The sequence below is a fragment of the Nerophis lumbriciformis genome, linkage group LG04 (assembly GCF_033978685.3).
Source record: "Nerophis lumbriciformis linkage group LG04, RoL_Nlum_v2.1, whole genome shotgun sequence".
NCBI classification, from domain to species: domain Eukaryota; kingdom Metazoa; phylum Chordata; class Actinopteri; order Syngnathiformes; family Syngnathidae; genus Nerophis; species Nerophis lumbriciformis.
In genome coordinates this window covers 53,157,501-53,177,500 of record NC_084551.2, presented here as the reverse complement: position 1 = coordinate 53,177,500, position 20,000 = coordinate 53,157,501, and the positions used below count along the sequence as shown (strand labels likewise).

Here is a 20,000-nt window from a genome sequence, read left to right as displayed (position 1 = left end):
ATATATAAATAATACATAACAGTGTTTATCTGTAAATAATAATATATAAATAATACATGTCAGTGTTTATCTGTAAATAACAATATATAAAAAATATCAGTGTTTATCTGTAAATAACAATATATAAATAATACATGTCAGTGTTTATCTGTAAATAACAATATATAACTAATATATGTCAGTGTTTATCTGTAAATAATATATATATAATAAATGTCAGTGTTTATCTGTAAATAACAATATATAAATAATAAATGTCAGTGTTTATCTGTAAATAACAATATATAAATAATAAATGTCAGTGTTTATCTGTAAATAACAATATATAAATAATAAATGTCAGTGTTTATCTGTAAATAACAATATATAAATAATAAATGTCAGTGTTTATCTGTAAATAACAATATATAAATAATACATGTCAGTGTTTATCTGTAAATAACAATATATACATAATAAATGTCAGTGTTTATCTGTAAATAACAATATATAAATAATAAATGTCAGTGTTTATCTGTAAATAATAATATATAAATAATACATGTCAGTGTTTATCTGTAAATAACAATATGTAAATAATACATGTCAGTGTTTATCTGTAAATAACAATATATAAATAATGTCAGTGTTTATCTGTAAATAATATATAAATAATACATGTCAGTGTTTATCTGTAAATAATAATATATAAATAATACATGTCAGTGTTTATCTGTAAATAACAATATATAAATAATACATGTCAGTGTTTATCTGTAAATAATAAATGTCAGTGTTTATCTGTAAATAACAATATATAAATAATAAATGTCAGTGTTTATCTGTAAATAATAATATATAAATAATACATGTCAGTGTTTATCTGTAAATAACAATATATAAATAATAAATGTCAGTGTTTATCTGTAAATAACAATATATAAATAATAAATGTCAGTGTTTATCTGTAAATAACAATATATAAATAATGTCAGTGTTTATCTGTAAATAACAATATATAAATAATAAATGTCAGTGTTTATCTGTAAATAACAATATATAAATAATAAATGTCAGTGTTTATCTGTAAATAACAATATATAAATAATACATGTCAGTGTTTATCTGTAAATAACAATATATAAATAATACATGTCAGTGTTTATCTGTAAATAACAATATATAAATAATACATGTCAGTGTTTATCTGTAAATAACAATATATAACTAATATATGTCAGTGTTTATCTGTAAATAATATATATATAATAAATGTCAGTGTTTATCTGTAAATAACAATATATAAATAATAAATGTCAGTGTTTATCTGACAATAACAATATATAAATAATAAATGTCAGTGTTTATCTGTCAATAACAATTTTATAAATAATAAATGTCAGTGTTTATCTGTAAATAACATTATATAAATAATAAATGTCAGTGTTTATCTCTAAATAGCAATATATAAATAATAAATGTCAGTGTTTATCTGTAAATAATAATATATAAATAATACATGTCAGGGTTTATCTGTAAATAACAATATATAAATAATAAATGTCAGTGTTTATCTGTAAATAACAATATATAAATAATAAATGTCAGTGTTTATCTGTAAATAACAATATATAAATAATAAATGTCAGTGTTTATCTGTAAATAATAAATGTCAGTGTTTATCTCTTAATAGCAATATATAAATAATAAATGTCAGTGTTTATCTGTAAATAATAATATATAAATAATACATAACAGTGTTTATCTGTAAATAATAATATATAAATAATACATGTCAGTGTTTATCTGTAAATAACAATATATAAAAAATATCAGTTTATCTGTAAATAACAATATATAAATAATACATGTCAGTGTTTATCTGTAAATAACATAAATAATGTCAGTGTTTATCTGTAAATAATATATAAATAATACATGTCAGTGTTTATCTGTAAATAATAATATATAAATAATACATGTCAGTGTTTATCTGTAAATAACAATATATAAATAATACATGTCAGTGTTTATCTGTAAATAATAAATGTCAGTGTTTATCTGTAAATAACAATATATAAATAATAAATGTCAGTGTTTATCTGTAAATAATAATATATAAATAATACATGTCAGTGTTTATCTGTAAATAACAATATATAAATAATAAATGTCAGTGTTTATCTGTAAATAACAATATATAAATAATAAATGTCAGTGTTTATCTGTAAATAATATATAAATAATAAATGTCAGTGTTTATCTGTAAATAACAATATATAAATGTCAATGTTCATCTGTAAATAACAATATATAAATAATAAATGTCAGTGTTTATCTGTAAATAACAATATGTAAATAATACATGTCAGTGTTTATCTCACAGCGACACCACAAACTCGCCGTTTTAGTGTTAGCTTGTTAGCATTAGCATTATGTTCACTCAGGTTGAGGCTAATAACTACACAAATGGAGTGTCACTAACTACTTTTACAACATGTAATAAAATAAATAGGTAATAATTGAAGTTGTTTACCTTTGTTCCACTCGTCCTTCATTTCAGGTTTATCTTCAAAATACGATGTTGGGGTCGCCGCTTCAAAGTCCGGCTAAATACTTTATACTCCTCTGTAAATACCTTTAAAGGAGTCCGTTTATTTCTCGTTGCTTCGCGAATTGAAATAAAGTTTGTAAAAAATAATAAACAGCAATAAAATAGCTGAAACAAACACGTCGCCGGGCATGCTGGAATGGCGGCTGAGACTTAGAAAACAACCTTTTAGCAACACCCCTAACCGTGTTCAACCAATCAGCCCCCTTTAAAGTCCATGGAACTATTCGAAAGACCCACCTCACTACTAGGAACTACAAACCCCGTTTCCATATGAGTTGGGAAATTGTGTTGGATGTAAATATAAACGGAATACAATGATTTGCAAATCATTTTCAACCCATATTCAGTTGAATATGCTACAAAGACAACATATTTGATGTTCAAACTCATAAACCTTTTTTTTTTTTGCAAATAATCATTAACTTAGAATTTGATGCCAGCAACACGCGACAAAGAAGTTGGGAAAGGTGGCAATAAATACTGATAAAGTTGAGGAATGCTCATCAAACACTTATTTGGAACATCCCACAGGTGAACAGGCAATTTGGGAACAGGTGGATGCCGTGATTGGGTATAAAAGTAGATTCCATGAAATGCTCAGTCATTCACAAACAAGGATGGGGCGAGGGTCACCACTTTGTCAACAAATGCGTGAGCAAATTGTTGAACAGTTTAAGAAAACCCTTTCTCAACCAGCTATTGCAAGGAATTTAGGGATTTCACCATCTACGGTCCGTAATATCATCAAAGGGTTCAGAGAATCTGGAGAAATCACTGCACGTAAGCAGCTATGCCCGTGACCTTCGATCTCTCAGGCTGTACTGCATCAACAAGCGACATCAGTGTGTAAAGGATATCACCACATGGGCTCAGGAACACTTCAGAAACCCACTGTCAGTAACTACAGTTGGTCGCTACATCTGTAAGTGCAAGTTAAAACTCTCCTATGCAAGGCGAAAACCGTTTATCAACAACACCCAGAAACGCCGCCGGCTTCCCTGGGCCTGAGCTCATCTAAGATGGACTGATACAAAGTGGAAAAGTGTTTTGTGGTCTGACGAGTCCACATTTCAAATTGTTTTTGGAAACTGTGGACGTCGTGTCCTCCGGACCAAAGAGGAAAAGAACCATCTGGATTGTTCTAGGCGCAAAGTTAAAAATCCAGCATGTGTGATGGTATGGGGGTGTATTAGTGCCCAAGACATGGGTAACTTACACATCTGTGAAGGCACCATTAATGCTGAAAGGTACATACAGGTTTTGGAACAACATATGTTGCCATCCAAGCAACGTCACCATGGACGCCCCTGCTTATTTCAGCAAGACAATGCCAAGCCACGTGTTACATCAACGTGGCTTCATAGTAAAAGAGTGCGGGTACTAGACTGGCCTGCCTGCAGTCCAGACCTGTCTCCCATTGAAAATGTGTGGCGCATTATGAAGCCTGAAATAGCACAACGGAAAACTGTTGAACAACTTAAGCTGTACATCAAGCAAGAATGGGAAATAATTCCACCTGAGAAGCTTCAAAAATGTGTCTCCTCAGTTCCCAAACGTTTACTGAGTGTTGTTAAAAAGAAAGGCCATGTAACACAGTGGTGAACATGCCCTTTCCCAACTAATTTGGCACGTGTTGCAGCCATGAAATTCTAAGATAATTATTATATATAAAAAAAAAATGTTTATGAGTTTGAACATCAAATATGTTGTCTTTGTAGCATATTCAACTGAATATGGGTTGAAAATGATTTGCAAATCATTGTATTCCGTTTATATTTACATCTAACACAATTTCCCAACTCATATGGAAACAGGGTTTGTAGAATATAGTCCCCAAAGAAGTCATAGAGAAGTTTCTTTTAAGTGCAAAAAATATGACTAAAGTGGTGGAGCTTTGTTTATTTTTATTGAACGTTTATTTCGGAAACATTCATTATTAATTGACATAATTGTATGTAAATGTATTCTTCTTCATGAGTCCCTTCTTACGCGGTATATTTGATTAGTACTTATTTTATTTCTAATCAGCCTGACCTAAGCCTAATGTTTGTGTGTTAAATAATCATCTTTGTGATGAACACATGCTTTCATATCATTTGACAAGGTTGTAAACTATAAATATTGATAACGATTAAAATCCAGAGTAAGAGTTACTAATTGAGTGTTAATATTGAGTGGGGCACCGGGCCCCTCTGTAGTGGAAAAGTTGGGCCCTGAGGTCAAAAAGGTTCTGAATCCCATAGGATTGTATAAACCTTAAAACACGGCAAATTTTGTTGCACCTTTTTCAGAAAGGTGCAACAAAATTTGCCGTGTTTCTGTGACCAGCACAACAATAATCCAACAAAATCCTGGGGTGGATAGTTTGTGACGGTGTGTGTGTGGATGTGGCTCGGCAGGTGGAGGAGCGTCTGGACAAATATTTGGACTCTTATGACATCGTCCTGGTGAAGGACGAGACCCTGGAAGTGCCCAACGCTATCCTCCAGAAGGTTCTATAACTTCCCCTCCAGCCAGTGACCAGTGACCCAAACACTGTCCACTACTTCCTGCCCCCCCTTCCCCCATCACAGCCTTTGTAAATGTTCTTTGACAAACCTTCTTCCTGCCCTGCTTGTTGCTTCTGCACCTCCACGCCATCTCCGTCACCTCGCCGCACACGCCATGGATCCTTGTCCTCGGTCTACCCGGGGAGTCGGGCCAGAGAACAGCAGAAGGGCGGTACAGAAGGACCACATTTTAGGACGCAATCCTCAATATGAATGAAAATGTGTTGCAAGCATCATTCTTAAGTCTACGTGAGAATATCAGAGTTAGCATCAGTGGATGTGAATATCAGAGTTAGCATCAGTTGATGTGCGCTCGGCTTTTAGGAGAGAGAAAAAAAAGAAGCCATGTTTACTCGCAGTTAAAACTCATTCAAGCACTTTATTCTACTGCTCCAACATTCACCGCATGACTCATACATGTGAGTATGATTCATACATGTGAGTATCACTCATACATGTGTACTAGTATGACTCATACATGTGAGTATGACTCATACATGTGGGTATGATTCATACATGTGAGTATGACTCATACATGTGAGTATGATTCATACATGTGAGTATGATTCATACATGTGAGTATCACTCATACATGTGTACTAGTATGACTCATACATGTGAGTATGACTCATACATGTGGGTATGATTCATACATGTGGGTATGATTCATACATGTGAGTATGACTCATACATGTGAGTATGACTCATACATGTGGGTATGATTCATACATGTGAGTATCACTCATACATGTGTACTAGTATGACTCATACATGTGAGTATGACTCATACATGTGGGTATGATTCATACATGTATCACTCATACATGTGTACTAGTATGACTCATACATGTGATTATGACTCATACATGTGAGTATGACTCATACATGTGGGTATGATTCATACATGTGAGTATGATTCCTACATGTGAGTATCACTCATACATGTGTACTAGTATGACTCATACATGTGAGTATGACTCATACATGTGGGTATGATTCATACATGTGGGTATGATTCATACATGTGAGTATGACTCATACATGTGAGTATGACTCATACATGTGGGTATGATTCATACATGTGAGTATCACTCATACATGTGTACTAGTATGACTCATACATGTGAGTATGACTCATACATGTGGGTATGATTCATACATGTATCACTCATACATGTGTACTAGTATGACTCATACATGTGATTATGACTCATACATGTGAGTATGACTCATACATGTGGGTATGATTCATACATGTGAGTATGATTCCTACATGTGAGTATCACTCATACATGTGTACTAGTATGACTCATACATGTGAGTATGACTCATACATGTGGGTATGATTCATACATGTGAGTATGATTCATACATGTGAGTATGATTCATACATGTGAGTATGACTCATACATGTGAGAATGATTCATACATGTGAGTATGACTCATACATGTGAGTATGACTCATACATGTGAGTATCACTCATACATGTGTACGAATGACTCATACATGTGAGTATGATTCATACATGTGAGTATGATTCATACATGTGAGTATGATTCATACATGTGAGTATCACTCATACATGTGAGTATGATTCATACATGTGAGTATGATTCATACATGTGAGTATGACTCATACATGTGAGTATAACTCATACATGTGAGTATCACTCATACATGTGAGTATCACTCATACATGTGAGTATGACTCATACATGTGAGTATGGCTCATACATGTGAGTATGACTCATACATGTGAGTATGACTCATACATGTGAGTATCACTTACATGTGAGTATCACTCATACATGTGTACGAATGACTCATACATGTGAGTATGATTCATACATGTGAGTATGATTCATACATGTGAGTATGATTCATACATGTGAGTATCACTCATACATGTGAGTATGACTCATACATGTGTACGAGTATGACTCATACATGTGAGTATCACTCATACATGTGTACTAGTATGACTCATACATGTGAGTATGACTCATACATGTGAGTATGACTCATACATGTGAGTATCACTCATACATGTGAGTATCACTCATACGTGTGTACGAATGACTCATACATGTGAGTATGATTCATACATGTGTATGACTCATACATGTGAGTATGACTCATACATGTGAGTGACTCATACATGTGAGTATCACTCATGCATGTGTACGAGTATGACTTATACATGTGTACGAGTATGACTCATACGTGTGTACGAGTACGACTCATACATGTGAGTATCACTCATACATGTGAGTATGACTCATACATGTGAGTATCACTCATACATGTGAGTATGACTCATACATGTGTACGAGTATCACTCATACATGTATGATTCATACATGTGAGTATCACTCATACATGTGAGTATCACTCATACATGTGAGTATGATTCATACATGTGAGTATCACTCATACATGTGAGTATGATTCATACATGTGAGTATCACTCATACATGTGTACTAGTATGACTCATACATGTGAGTATCACTCATACAAGTGTACGAATGACTCATACATGTGAGTATGACTCATACATGAGTATGACTCATACATGTGAGTATGACTCATACATGTGAGTATCACTCATACATGTGAGTATGACTCATACATGTGAGTATGACTCATACATGTGTACGAATGACTCATACATGTGAGTATGACTCATACATGTGAGTATGACTCATACGTGTGTACGAGTATGACTTATACATGTGTACGAGTATGACTCATACGTGTGTACGAGTATGACTCATACATGTGAGTATGACTCGTACATATGAGTATGACTCGAACATGTGCAAGAGTATGACTCATACATGTGAGTATGACTAATACATGTATGACTCATACATGCGTGTGAGTATCACTCATACATGTGTACGAGTATGACTCATACATGTGAGTATGACTCATACATGTGTGCGAGTATGACTCATACATGCGAGTATGACTCATGCATGTGAGGATCACTCATACATGTGTACGAGTATCACTCATACATGTATGATTCATACATGTGAGTATCACTCATACATGTGAGTATCACTCATACATGTGAGTATGATTCATACATGTGAGTATCACTCATACATGTGAGTATGATTCATACATGTGAGTATCACTCATACATGTGTACTAGTACGACTCATACATGTGAGTATCACTCATACAAGTGTACGAATGACTCATACATGTGAGTATGACTCATACATGAGTATGACTCATACATGTGAGTATGACTCATACATGTGAGTATCACTCATACATGTGAGTATGACTCATACATGTGAGTATGACTCATACATGTGTACGAATGACTCATACATGTGAGTATGACTCATACATGTGAGTATGACTCATACGTGTGTACGAGTATGACTTATACATGTGTACGAGTATGACTCATACGTGTGTACGAGTATGACTCATACATGTGAGTATGACTCGTACATATGAGTATGACTCGAACATGTGCAAGAGTATGACTCATACATGTGAGTATGACTAATACATGTATGACTCATACATGCGTGTGAGTATCACTCATACATGTGTACGAGTATGACTCATACATGTGAGTATGACTCATACATGTGTGCGAGTATGACTCATACATGCGAGTATGACTCATGCATGTGAGGATCACTCATACATGTGTACGAGTATGACTCATACATGTGTACGAGTGACTCATACATGTGTACGAGTATGACTCATACATGTGAGTATGACTCATACATGTGAGTATGACTCATACATGTGTACGAGTGACTCATACATGTGTACGAGTATGACTCATACATGTGAGTATGACTCATACATGTGAGTATGACTCATACATGTGAGTATGTCTCATACATATGAGTATGACTCATACATGTGTATGAGTATGACTCATAGTTATGAGTATGACTCATACATGTGTATGAGTATGACTCATACATATGAGTATGAATCATCCATATGAGTATGACTCAGTTATGAGTATGACTTATACATATGAGCATGACTCATACTTGTGTACGAGTATGACTCATACATGTATCACTCATACATGTATCACTCATACATGTGAGTATGACTCATACATGTGAGTATAGCTCATACATGTGTAAGAGTATGACTCATACATATAAGTATGAATCATGCATACGAGTATGACTCATACATGTGTATGTCTCATACATATGAGTATGAATCATGCATATGAGTATGACTCATACATGGGTACCAGTCATACACATGTATGCGTCATACATGTGTATGGCTCAAACTCAAACATATGAGTATGACTCATACAAATGAGTATGACTCATACATGTGTACGAGTATGAGTCATACATGTGTATGACTCATACTCCTACATGTGTATGGCTGAAACTCAAACATGAGTATGACTCATACACGTGTATGAGTATTATGAATATGAGTAAAACTCATACACATGTATGACTCATATGAGTAATACATGTGTATGAGTCATACGCGTGTAAGAGTTAGAGCAGAAATCAATGGTAAAACTAAAAAAGCTTCAACCAAAGTAGTTAGAAGTGTGTTCCACCATCATGTTTGACATGTGCTGCTATTTATCCATCGCCTGCATGTTGCCTTTTTCAACTTGATGTGCAAAGACAGGAGAGGAGGAGTCAAATAAATATCAGTGAAACGGGGAATCATGTCACACATACTGGATCTTCTGTGGACCTCCATTTCCAAAAGTACTTTCATGTGTTGTATTTTTATATAACAGATTCTTTTTTGTCTGTGATGGTGTGAATTGAAGATGAAATAAAAACATTTTGTGAGGCCGCAAATTACCACTGATGTGACCCGAAGGGGCTTTTTTTTTTTTTTTTTTTTTTTTTTTTGATTGGTGGAAGTTGAAATGTTGTGTTCAAGTGCAAAAATAATATTTACCAAAACAAATAGTGGAATAAAATAGTAAAACAGGTGAAATGTAACGAGAAAAAAGTTGCATAGTTGACTCTAATAAGCTGACATTTTTTTCTTTAAAACTGTTTTTGCTAAAAAAAAATATATATATTGAATCAAAATTGACCTGGTCAAAGCTCCGTTTAGTTTGCATCAAATATTCCAATTCTACAAACATTGCATGTTTGTTTGCTATAAAAATGAATGTTTTCTATTACAAAAAAAAGCACAAAACAAGCAAAAAATAAAAAGTTACAATCAACAGATTGATCTAAAGTCGATCTTGAGATTTAAGCATTTAAAGTAAAAAAATATATAATCTGACTTATTTTTAACACTTTTATGAGTGAGACCCATTAGGCTTCCTGATAATTTAGTGGGGTGTTTTTAAACTGCCATTGTTCCAAAATAATAATGCATCAAAATCAATATTATGAATTATTGATGTTATTCAGGCTCCAATTATTTCACATCAAAAATTCCACTTTATTTATTTATTTTATTTATTTATTTTAAAAATTCCACTTTATTATAATTTTGGGAAAAAATGTTGCATATTTTGTGTGTCATCAAAAATCAATGTTTTCTTTTTCATTTTTCCTGTTTTTGTGTGCTAAAAAAAAAACACAATTTTGTATCACAAAAAACAGCATAAAACACACAAAAAAAATATATAAAAAAATGAATAAAAAGTTATAATCGTCATATTGATCTAAGGTTGACTTTGAGATTTAAGCGTTGAAAGTAAAATATTTTTTTTTAATGGCATTGTTCAAAAAATAATAGTGAATCAAAATCAATGTTGCTAGGAAATATTGACCTATTTAAGTCTCTAATGACTTCACATCATATATTTTACTTTCATTTTGGGGGGAGATGTGGGGCGGAATATTGCATATTTTGTGTTTTTGTCATTAAAAAGGGCATAAAACTTTAAAAAATAAAATAAAAAAGTAAATCAAAACTTTTGATCAAGAGATGTAACTGTTGAAAAAAATAATGATTACAGTATGAGTCATTTTTAAAATGTTTAAGACTAAGACTGGGTCCCCGGGGGCCAAACTTGAGGAGACCCCCCAAAAAAAGTCTATATATTGTATTGTTTTTGAAAAGAATGCTATAATGCATGTTATTGTTTGTGTATCTTGTATTTTTTAAATCTTTTCAGGGAAGTTTTCTTAGCAGTCCGCTTTAAAGCAGCTGTAATACACTAAAGGATCTGTAGAGGGAAGTATTGTGCAGTTTCCTACCAGCATTATAAGACTTCCACTGTGTACGTGGCATCAGAAAATGGAAGTGCATCCCCACATGGCTCGTTGGTCTAGGGGTATGATTCTCGCTTAGGGTGCGAGAGGTCCCGGGTTCAAATCCCGGACGAGCCCTCATTTTTCAAATATTTAATGTAAAGTTCACCAACTCTTTGGAGCATCAAATCCAGTTTGCAGTCTCATGAGTAAGTAAGTAAGTCCATATTATACAGATAGTTCTGGAGATAAACTTTATGAATATTATATTCAATTGAATAGACTGCAAAGACAAGATATTTCATGTTCGAACTGAGAAACTTAATTTTTTTTGTGCAAATAATCATTAACTTAGAATTTCATGGCAGCAACACATTGCAAAAAAGTTGTCACAGGGGCATTTTTCAGTCCATCGTAGATGAGCTCGGGCCCAGTGGAGCCAGCAGTGTTTCTGGGTGTTGTTGATAAATGGCTTTGGCTTTGCATAGTAGAGTTTTAACTTGCACTTACAGATGTAGTGACCAACTGTAGTTACTGACAGTGGGTTTCTGAAGTGTTCCTAAGCCCATGTGGTGATATCCTTTACACACTGATGTCACTTTTTGATGCAGTACCGCCTGAGGGATCCAAGGTCCGTAATATCATGGCTTACGTGCAGTGATTTCTCCAGATTCTCTGAACCTTTTGATGATATTACGGAGCGTAGATGGTGAAATCCCTAAATTCCTTGCAATAGCTGGTTGAGAAATGTTGTTCTCAAAAAATTTGCTCACGCATTTTTATGTTATTATTTCCTTGAGGTTAATCATTTTTCTTTTTTTTCTTTCTTTAGTTTTAACAAGGATACAATGTTATGCAGAGGTGTACTTATAACAATGACTGAATCAAGTCCCCAATTATTTCCCATTAAAAAAAATCCACTTTTTAATATTTTTTGGGGAGGAAATATTGAATTTTTTTGTGTTTGCCATAAAAAAAACAGGATTTTGTTTCTTTTTTTGTGTGTTCTATAAAAAAAACCCTAAAATGTTCTATTACAAAAACAGCATGAAACAAACAAAAATAAACCTACAAAAAAACAAAAACAATAATAGTGTTGTTCTTTTCATTAAAAAATTGGGTTTTCATGAACAAGAAGAGCATAAAACATAAAAAATGATATAATAAAAACTCCAACTTTGTATCGACAGATAAAGTTAAAAACAATAAATATTAGATGACACATTTTTTCACATTTTTATGTTATTCTTTCCTTGAGGTTAATCATTTTTCTTTCTTTTTTTTCTTTAGTTTTAACAAGGATACAATGTTATGCAGAGATGTACTTATAACAATGACTGAATCAAGGCTCCAATTACTTCCCATCAAAAAATCCACTTTTTAATATTTTTTTGGGGGGGTGGGGGGGAATATTGCATTTTTTTGTGTTTGCCATAAAAAAAACAGTGTTTTGTTTCTTTTCCGTGTGTTCTATAAAAAAAACTAAAATGTTCTATTACAAAAAAAAGCATTAAAAACAAAACAAAACAACTAAAAATAAAAAAAAATAAAGTTTTAAGCGTTGGAAATAAAAAAAAAAAAGAAAAAGAAAAAAGGTATGATTTATTTGGAACACTTTTATGAGTGGGACACTTTAGGATCCCTGAGAAGTTTAGTGGGATTTTATTGAACTATTGCTTAAAATATGAATAATAACTCAAAATCAATGTTGTTATAAATTTATGACATTTTTAATGCTCCAATTACTTCACATAAATATTACACTTTTTTTATTACGTAGTTTGTGTTGTTGTTTTTTTCATTAAAAAAACAGGGTTTTCATGAACAAAAAGGGCATAAAACATCAAAAGTAATAAAATAAAAATTCTAACTATGTATCGACAGATAAAGTTAGAAAACAATAAATATTAGATGACACATTTTTTCACATTTTTATGTTATTCTTTCCTTGAGGTTAATCCTTTTTCTTTCTTGTTTTCCTTTAGTTTTAACAAGGATACAATGTTATGCAGAGGTGTACTTATAACAATGACTGAATCAAGGCTCCAATTACTTCCCATCAAAAAATCCACTTTTTAATATTTTTTGGGGGAGGAAATATTGCATTTTTGTGTGTTTACCATAAAAAAACAGGGTTTTGTTTCTTTTTTGTGTGTTCTATAAAAACACTCAAATGTTCTATTACAAAAATAGCATTAAAAAAAACAACTAAAAATAAAAAAAAATTAAAGTTTTAAGTGTTGGAAGTAAAAAAAAAAAAGAAAAAAAAAAGTATGATTTATTTGGAACACTTTTATAAGTGGAACACTTTAGGATCCCTGAGAAGTTTAGTGGGATTTTATTTATTTATTGCATAAAATATGAATAATGACTCAGAATCAACGTTGTTATAAAGTATTGAATTTTTTAAGGCTCCAATTACTTCACATAAATATTACACTTTCTTTTATTACGTAATTTGTGTTGGGGTTTTTTTTTTCATTTAAAAAAAACAGGGTTTTCATGAACAAAAAGGGTATAAAACATAAACAATAATTAAATAAAAATCCCAACTTTGTATCGACAGATAAGAGTTACAAAAAATAAATATTAGATGACACATTTTTTCCACATTTGTATGACTGAGATGGGACCAAACTTGAGGGGAGCCTTAAAGGGAAAAAAAAATAAATAAAAATAAAATAAAAAATCTATATATAGTATTATGAAAAATATCAAATTGGCCGCCGCACCTCTGCTATAATGCATGTTATTGTTTGTGGAACTTCTATTTTTTTGTATCTTTTCAGGAAAGTTTTCTTAGCAGTCCGCTTTAAAGCAGCTGTAATACACTAAATGGTCTGTAGGCGGCGGTATTGTGCAGTTTCTTACCAGCATTATAAGACTTCCACTGTGTACGTGGCATCAATTGTCTTTAAAAAATGGACTTTGTAAACCCACATGGCTCGTTGGTCTAGGGGTATGATTCTCGCTTAGGGTGCGAGAGGTCCCGGGTTCAAATCCCGGACGAGCCCTCATTTTTCAAATATTGAATGTAAAGTTCACCAACTCTTTGGAGCATCAAATCCAATGCGCAGTCTCATGAGTAAGAAAGTCCATATTATACAGATAGTTCTGGAGATAAACTATGTGAATATTATATTCAATTGAATAGACTGCAAAGACAAGATATTTCATCTTCACACTGAGAAACTCCTTTTTTTGTATGCAAATAATCATTAACTTAGAATTTAATGGCAGCAACACATTGCAAAAAAGTTGTCACAGGGACATTTTTCAGTCCATCATAGATGAGCTTGGGCCCAGCGGAGCCAGCAGTGTTTCTGGGTGTTGTTGATAAATGGCTTTGGCTTTGCATCGTAGAGTTTTAACTTGCACTTACAGATGTAGCGACCAACTGTAGTTACTGACAGTGGGTTTCTGGAGTGTTCCTGAGCCCATGTGGTGATATCCTTTACACACTGATGTCGCTTGTTGATGCAGTACCGCCTGAGGGATCCAAGGTCCGTAATATCATGGCTTACGTGCAGTGATTTCTCCAGATTCTCTGAACCTTTTGATGATATTACGGAGCGTAGATGGTGAAATCCCTAAATTCCTTGCAATAGCTGGTTGAGAAATGTTGTTCTCAAAAAATTTGCTCACGCATTTTTATGTTATTATTTCCTTGAGGTTAATCATTTTTCTTTTTCTTTTTTTTGTTTTGTTTTAACAAGGATACCAAGGTCTGCAGAGGTGTACTTATAACAATGACTGAATCAAGTCTCCAATTACTTCTCATCAAAAAAATCCACTTTTTAATATTTTTTGGGGGGGAAATATTGCATTTTTTTGTGTTTGCCATAAAAAAAACAGGGTTTTGTTTCTTTTTTGTGTGTTCCATAAAAAAAACTAAAATTTGATATTACAAAAACAGCATGAACAAAAAAACAAAAACAATAATAGTGTTGTTTTTTTCATTAAAAAACGGGGTTTTCATGAACAAGAAGAGCATAAAACATAAAAAATAGTATGATTAAAAACTCCAACTTTGTATCGACAGATAAAGTTAGAAAACAATAAATATTAGATCACACATGTTTTCACATTTTTATGTTATTATTTCCTTGAGGTTAATAATTTTCTTTCTTTTTTTTCTTTAGTTTTAACAAGGATACAATGTTATGCAGAGGTGTACTTATAACAATGACTGAATCAAGTCTCCAATTACTTCTCATCAAAAAAATCCACTTTTTAATATTTTTTTTTGGGGGGGGGGGAAATATTGCATTTTTTTGTGTTTGCCATAAAAAAACAGGATTTTGTTTCTTTTTTTGTGTGTTCTATAAAAAAACCTAAAATGTTCTATTACAAAAACAGCATTAAAAACAAAACAAAACAACTAAAAATAAAAAAACTAAAGTTTTAAGTGTTGGAAGTAAAAAAAAAAGAAAAAGGGAAGATTTATTTGGAACACTTTTATGAGTGGGACACTTTAGGATCCCTGAGAAGTTTAGTGGGATTTTATTGAACTATTGCTTAAAATATGAATAATAACTCAAAATCAATGTTGTTATAAATTTATGACATTTTTAATGCTCCAATTACTTCACATAAATATTACACTTTTTTTTATTACGTAGTTTGTGTTGTTGTTTTTTTCATTAAAAAAAACGGGGTTTTCATGAACAAATAGGGCATAAAACATCAAAAGTAATAAAATAAAAATTCTAACTATGTATCGACAGATAAAGTTAGAAAACAATAAATATTAGATGACACATTTTTTCACATTTTTATGTTATTATTTCCTTGAGGTTAATCATTTTTCTTTCTTTTCTTTCTTTAGTTTTAACAAGGATGCAATGTTATGCAGAGGTGTACTTATAACAATGACTGAATCAAGTCTCCAATTATTTCCCATCAAAAAATCCACTTTTTAATATTTTTTGGGGGAGGAAATATTGCATTTTTTTGTGTTTGCCATAAAAAAACAGGGTTTTGTTTCTTTTTTTGTGTGTTCTATAAAAAAAAACTAAAATGTTCTATTACAAAAACAGCATGAAACAAACAAAAACAAACCTACAAAAAAACAAAAACAATAATAGTGTTGTTTTTTTTCATTAAAAACGGGGTTTTCGTGAACAAGAAGAGCATAAAACATAAACAATGATATAATAAAAACTCCAACTTTGTATCGACAGATAAAGTTAGAAAACAATAAATATTAGATGACACATTTTTTCACATTTTTATGTTATTATTTCCTTGAGGTTAATCATTTTTCTTTCTTTTATTTGTTTAGTTTTAACAAGGATGCAATGTTATGCAGAGGTGTACTTATAACAATGACTGAATCAAGTCTCCAATTATTTCCCATCAAAAAATCCACTTTTTAATATTTTTTGGGGGAGGAAATATTGCATTTTTTTGTGTTTGCCGTAAAAAAACAGGGTTTTGTTTCTTTTTTTGTGTGTTCTATAAAAAAAAAACTAAAATGTTCTATTACAAAAGCAGCATGAAACAAACAAAAATAAACCTACAAAAAAACAAAAACAATAATAGTGTTGTTTTTTTCATTAAAAAACGGGGTTTTCATGAACAAGAAGAGCATAAAACATAAACAATGATATAATAAAAACTCCAACTTTGTATCGACAGATAAAGTTAGAAAACAATAAATATTAGATGACACATTTTTTCACATTTTTATGTTATTATTTCCTTGAGGTTAATCATTTTTCTTTCTTTTTTTTTTCTTTAGTTTTAACAAGGATGCAATGTTATGCAGAGGTGTACTTATAACAATGACTGAATCAAGGCTCCAATTACTTCCCATTAAAAAATCCACTTTTTAAGTTTTTTTTGGGGGGGGTGGGAATATTGCATTTTTTTGTGTTTGCCATAAAAAAACAGGGTTTTGTTTCTTTTTTTGTGTGTTCTATAGAAAAAAACTAAAATGTTCTATTACAAAAACAGCATTAAAAACAAAACAAAACAACTAAAAATAAAAAAATAAAGTTGTAAGCATTGGAAGTAAAAAAAAAAAGAAAAAAAAAAGGGATGATTTATTTGTAACACTTTTATAAGTGGAACACTTTATGATCTCTGAGAAGTTTAGTGGGATTTTATTGAACTATTGCTTAAAATATGAATAATAACTCAAAATTAATGTTGTTATAAATTTATGACATTTTTAATGCTCCAATTACTTCACATAAATATTACACTTTTTTTTTATTACGTAGTTTGTGTTGGGTTTTTTTCATTAAAAAAAACGGGGATTTTCATGAACAAAAAGGGCATAAAACAAAAAAAGTAATAAAATAAAAATTCTAACTGTATCGACAGATAAAGTTAGAAAACAAAAAATGTTAGGTGACACATTTTTTCACATTTTTATGTTATTCTTTCCTTGAGGTTAATCATTTTTCTTTCTTGTTTTCCTTTAGTTTTAACAAGGATACAATGTTATGCAGAGGTGTACTTATAACAATGACTGAATCAAGGCTCCAATTCTCATCAAAAAATCCACTTTTTTGGGGGGGGGAAATATTGCATTTTTTTGTGTTTGCCATAAAAAAACAGGGTTTTGTTTCTTTTTTGTGTGTTCTATAAAAATGTTGTATTACAAAAACAGCATGAAACAAACAAACAAAAAACTAAAAAAATAACAAAACAATAAAAACTTATAATCGACGGATTGAGCTAAAGTTGATATCGAGATTTAAGCGTTGGAAGTAAAAAAAAAATGTATGTTTGGTTTTTTTTAAACACTTTTATGAGTGGGACACTTTAGGATCCCTAAGAAGTTTAGCGGAATTTTATTTAACTATTGCTTAAAATATGAATAATAACTACAAATCAATGTTATTATAAATTATTGACATTTTTAAGGCTCCTTTTACTTCACATAAATATTACACTTTTTTTTACATACTTTGTTGGTTTTTTTCCATAAAAAAGCAAGGTTTTCATGAACAAAAAGGGCATGGAACATAAAAAATAATAAAATAAAAACGCCAACTTTGTATCGACAGATAAGCGTTACAAAAAAATAAATATTAGATGACACATGTTTTCACATTTTTATGTACATTTTTTCCTTGAGGTTAATCCTTTTTCTTTCTTTTTATTCTTTAGTTTTAACAAGGATACAATGTTATGCAGAGGTGTACTTATAACAATGACTGAATCAAGGCTCCAATTACTTCTCATCAACAAAATCCACTTTTAAATTTTTTTTTTTTGGGGGGGGGGGGGATATTGAAAATGTTTGTGTTTGCCATAAAAAAACAGGGTTTTGTTTCTTTTTTTGTGTGTTCTATAAAAAAAACTAAAATGTTCTATTACAAAAACAGCATGAAACAAACAAAGAAACCCAACAAAAAATAACAAAATAATAAAGTTGATCTCGAGATTTAAGCGTTGGAAGTAAAAATTAAAAAAATATATGATTTATTTGGAACACTTTTATGAGTGGGACACTTTAGGATCCCTGAGAAGTTTAGTGGGATTTTATTTAACTTTTGCTTAAAATATGAATAATGACTCAAAATCAACGTTGTTATAAATTATTGATATTTTTAAGGCTCCAATTACTTCACATAAATATTACACTTTTTTTATTATGTAGATTGTGTTGGGTTTTTTTTCATTCAAAAAAACGGGGTTTTCATGAACAAAAAGGGCATAAAACATTAAAAATAATAAAATAAAAACTCCAACTTTGTATCGACAGATAAGCGTTAGAAAAAAATAAATATTAGATGACACATTTTTTCAAATTTTTATGTTATTCTTTCCTTGAGGTTAATCATTTTTCTTTCTTTAAAAAAAAAGAAAAAGAATAATAACTACAAATAAATGCTGTTATAAATTATCGCCATTTTTAAGGCTCCTTTTACTTCACATAAATATTACACTTTTTTTTGTACCTACTTTGTGGGTTTTTTCCCTTAAAAAGACGGGGTTTTCATGAACAAAAAGAGCATAAAAAATAAAAAATAAAAACTCCAACTTTATATCGACAGATAATTTATTAGATGACACATGTTTTCACATATTTGTGACTGAGACCCTTTTGGGGCCCCGAGGCCAAACTTGAGGGGAGCCCTAAAGGTTAAAAAAAAATAAAAAATCTATATATTGTATTATGAAAAATATCAAATTGGCCGCTGCACCTCTGCTATAATGCATGTTATTGTTTATGTCACTTCTATTTTTTAAATCATTTCAGGGAAGTTTTCTTAGCAGTCCGCTTTAAAGCAGCTGTAATACACTAAATGATCTGTAGGCGGCGGTATTGTGCAGTTTCTTACCAACATTATAAGACTTCCACTGTGTACGTGGCATCAATTGTTTTTAAAAAATGAAAGAGCGTAACCTTATATGGCTCGTTGGTCTAGGGGTATGATTCTCGCTTAGGGTGCGAGAGGTCCCGGGTTCAAATCCCGGACGAGCCCTCATTTTTTTTTAATATTGAATGCAAAGTTCACCAACTCTTTGGAGCATCAAATCCAGTTTGCAGTCTCATGAGTAAGTAAGTCCATATTATACAAATAGTTCTGGAGATCAACTTTATGCTTAGTCTTCTGCATTATAGCTCAGGGGTGGGCACACTACGGCCCGCGGGCCACATCGGGCCCGTTGGTCCATTTAATCTGGCCCGCTAAATATG

The 20,000-nt window shown here is 31.6% G+C and overlaps 1 protein-coding gene and 3 non-coding genes across 5 annotated transcripts in view; all 4 read left to right on the top strand.

Annotated features, from left to right (window-relative positions):
* Positions 1-5,789, top strand: part of nt5c3a (5'-nucleotidase, cytosolic IIIA) — a 50,276-nt gene extending 44,487 nt beyond the window's left edge. The window contains exon 8 of one of the 2 annotated variants that reach the window (XM_061957190.2): positions 4,993-5,789. In XM_061957190.2, the coding sequence (XP_061813174.1) occupies positions 4,993-5,094 (102 nt within the window). In that variant the 3' untranslated portion in view covers positions 5,095-5,789. The remainder of the gene's footprint in view (positions 1-4,992) is intronic. The other variant, XM_061957198.2, reaches the window with a different exon arrangement.
* Positions 5,790-11,407: 5,618 nt separating this feature from the next.
* Positions 11,408-11,479, top strand: trnap-agg (transfer RNA proline (anticodon AGG)). The gene has a single exon. It is a non-coding gene; the product is annotated as a tRNA-Pro (tRNA).
* A 2,804-nt stretch (positions 11,480-14,283) lies between these two features.
* Positions 14,284-14,355, top strand: trnap-agg (transfer RNA proline (anticodon AGG)). The gene has a single exon. It is a non-coding gene; the product is annotated as a tRNA-Pro (tRNA).
* A 5,358-nt stretch (positions 14,356-19,713) lies between these two features.
* trnap-agg (transfer RNA proline (anticodon AGG)) lies at positions 19,714-19,785 on the top strand. The gene has a single exon. It is a non-coding gene; the product is annotated as a tRNA-Pro (tRNA).
* The last annotated feature ends 215 nt before the right edge of the window (positions 19,786-20,000 follow it).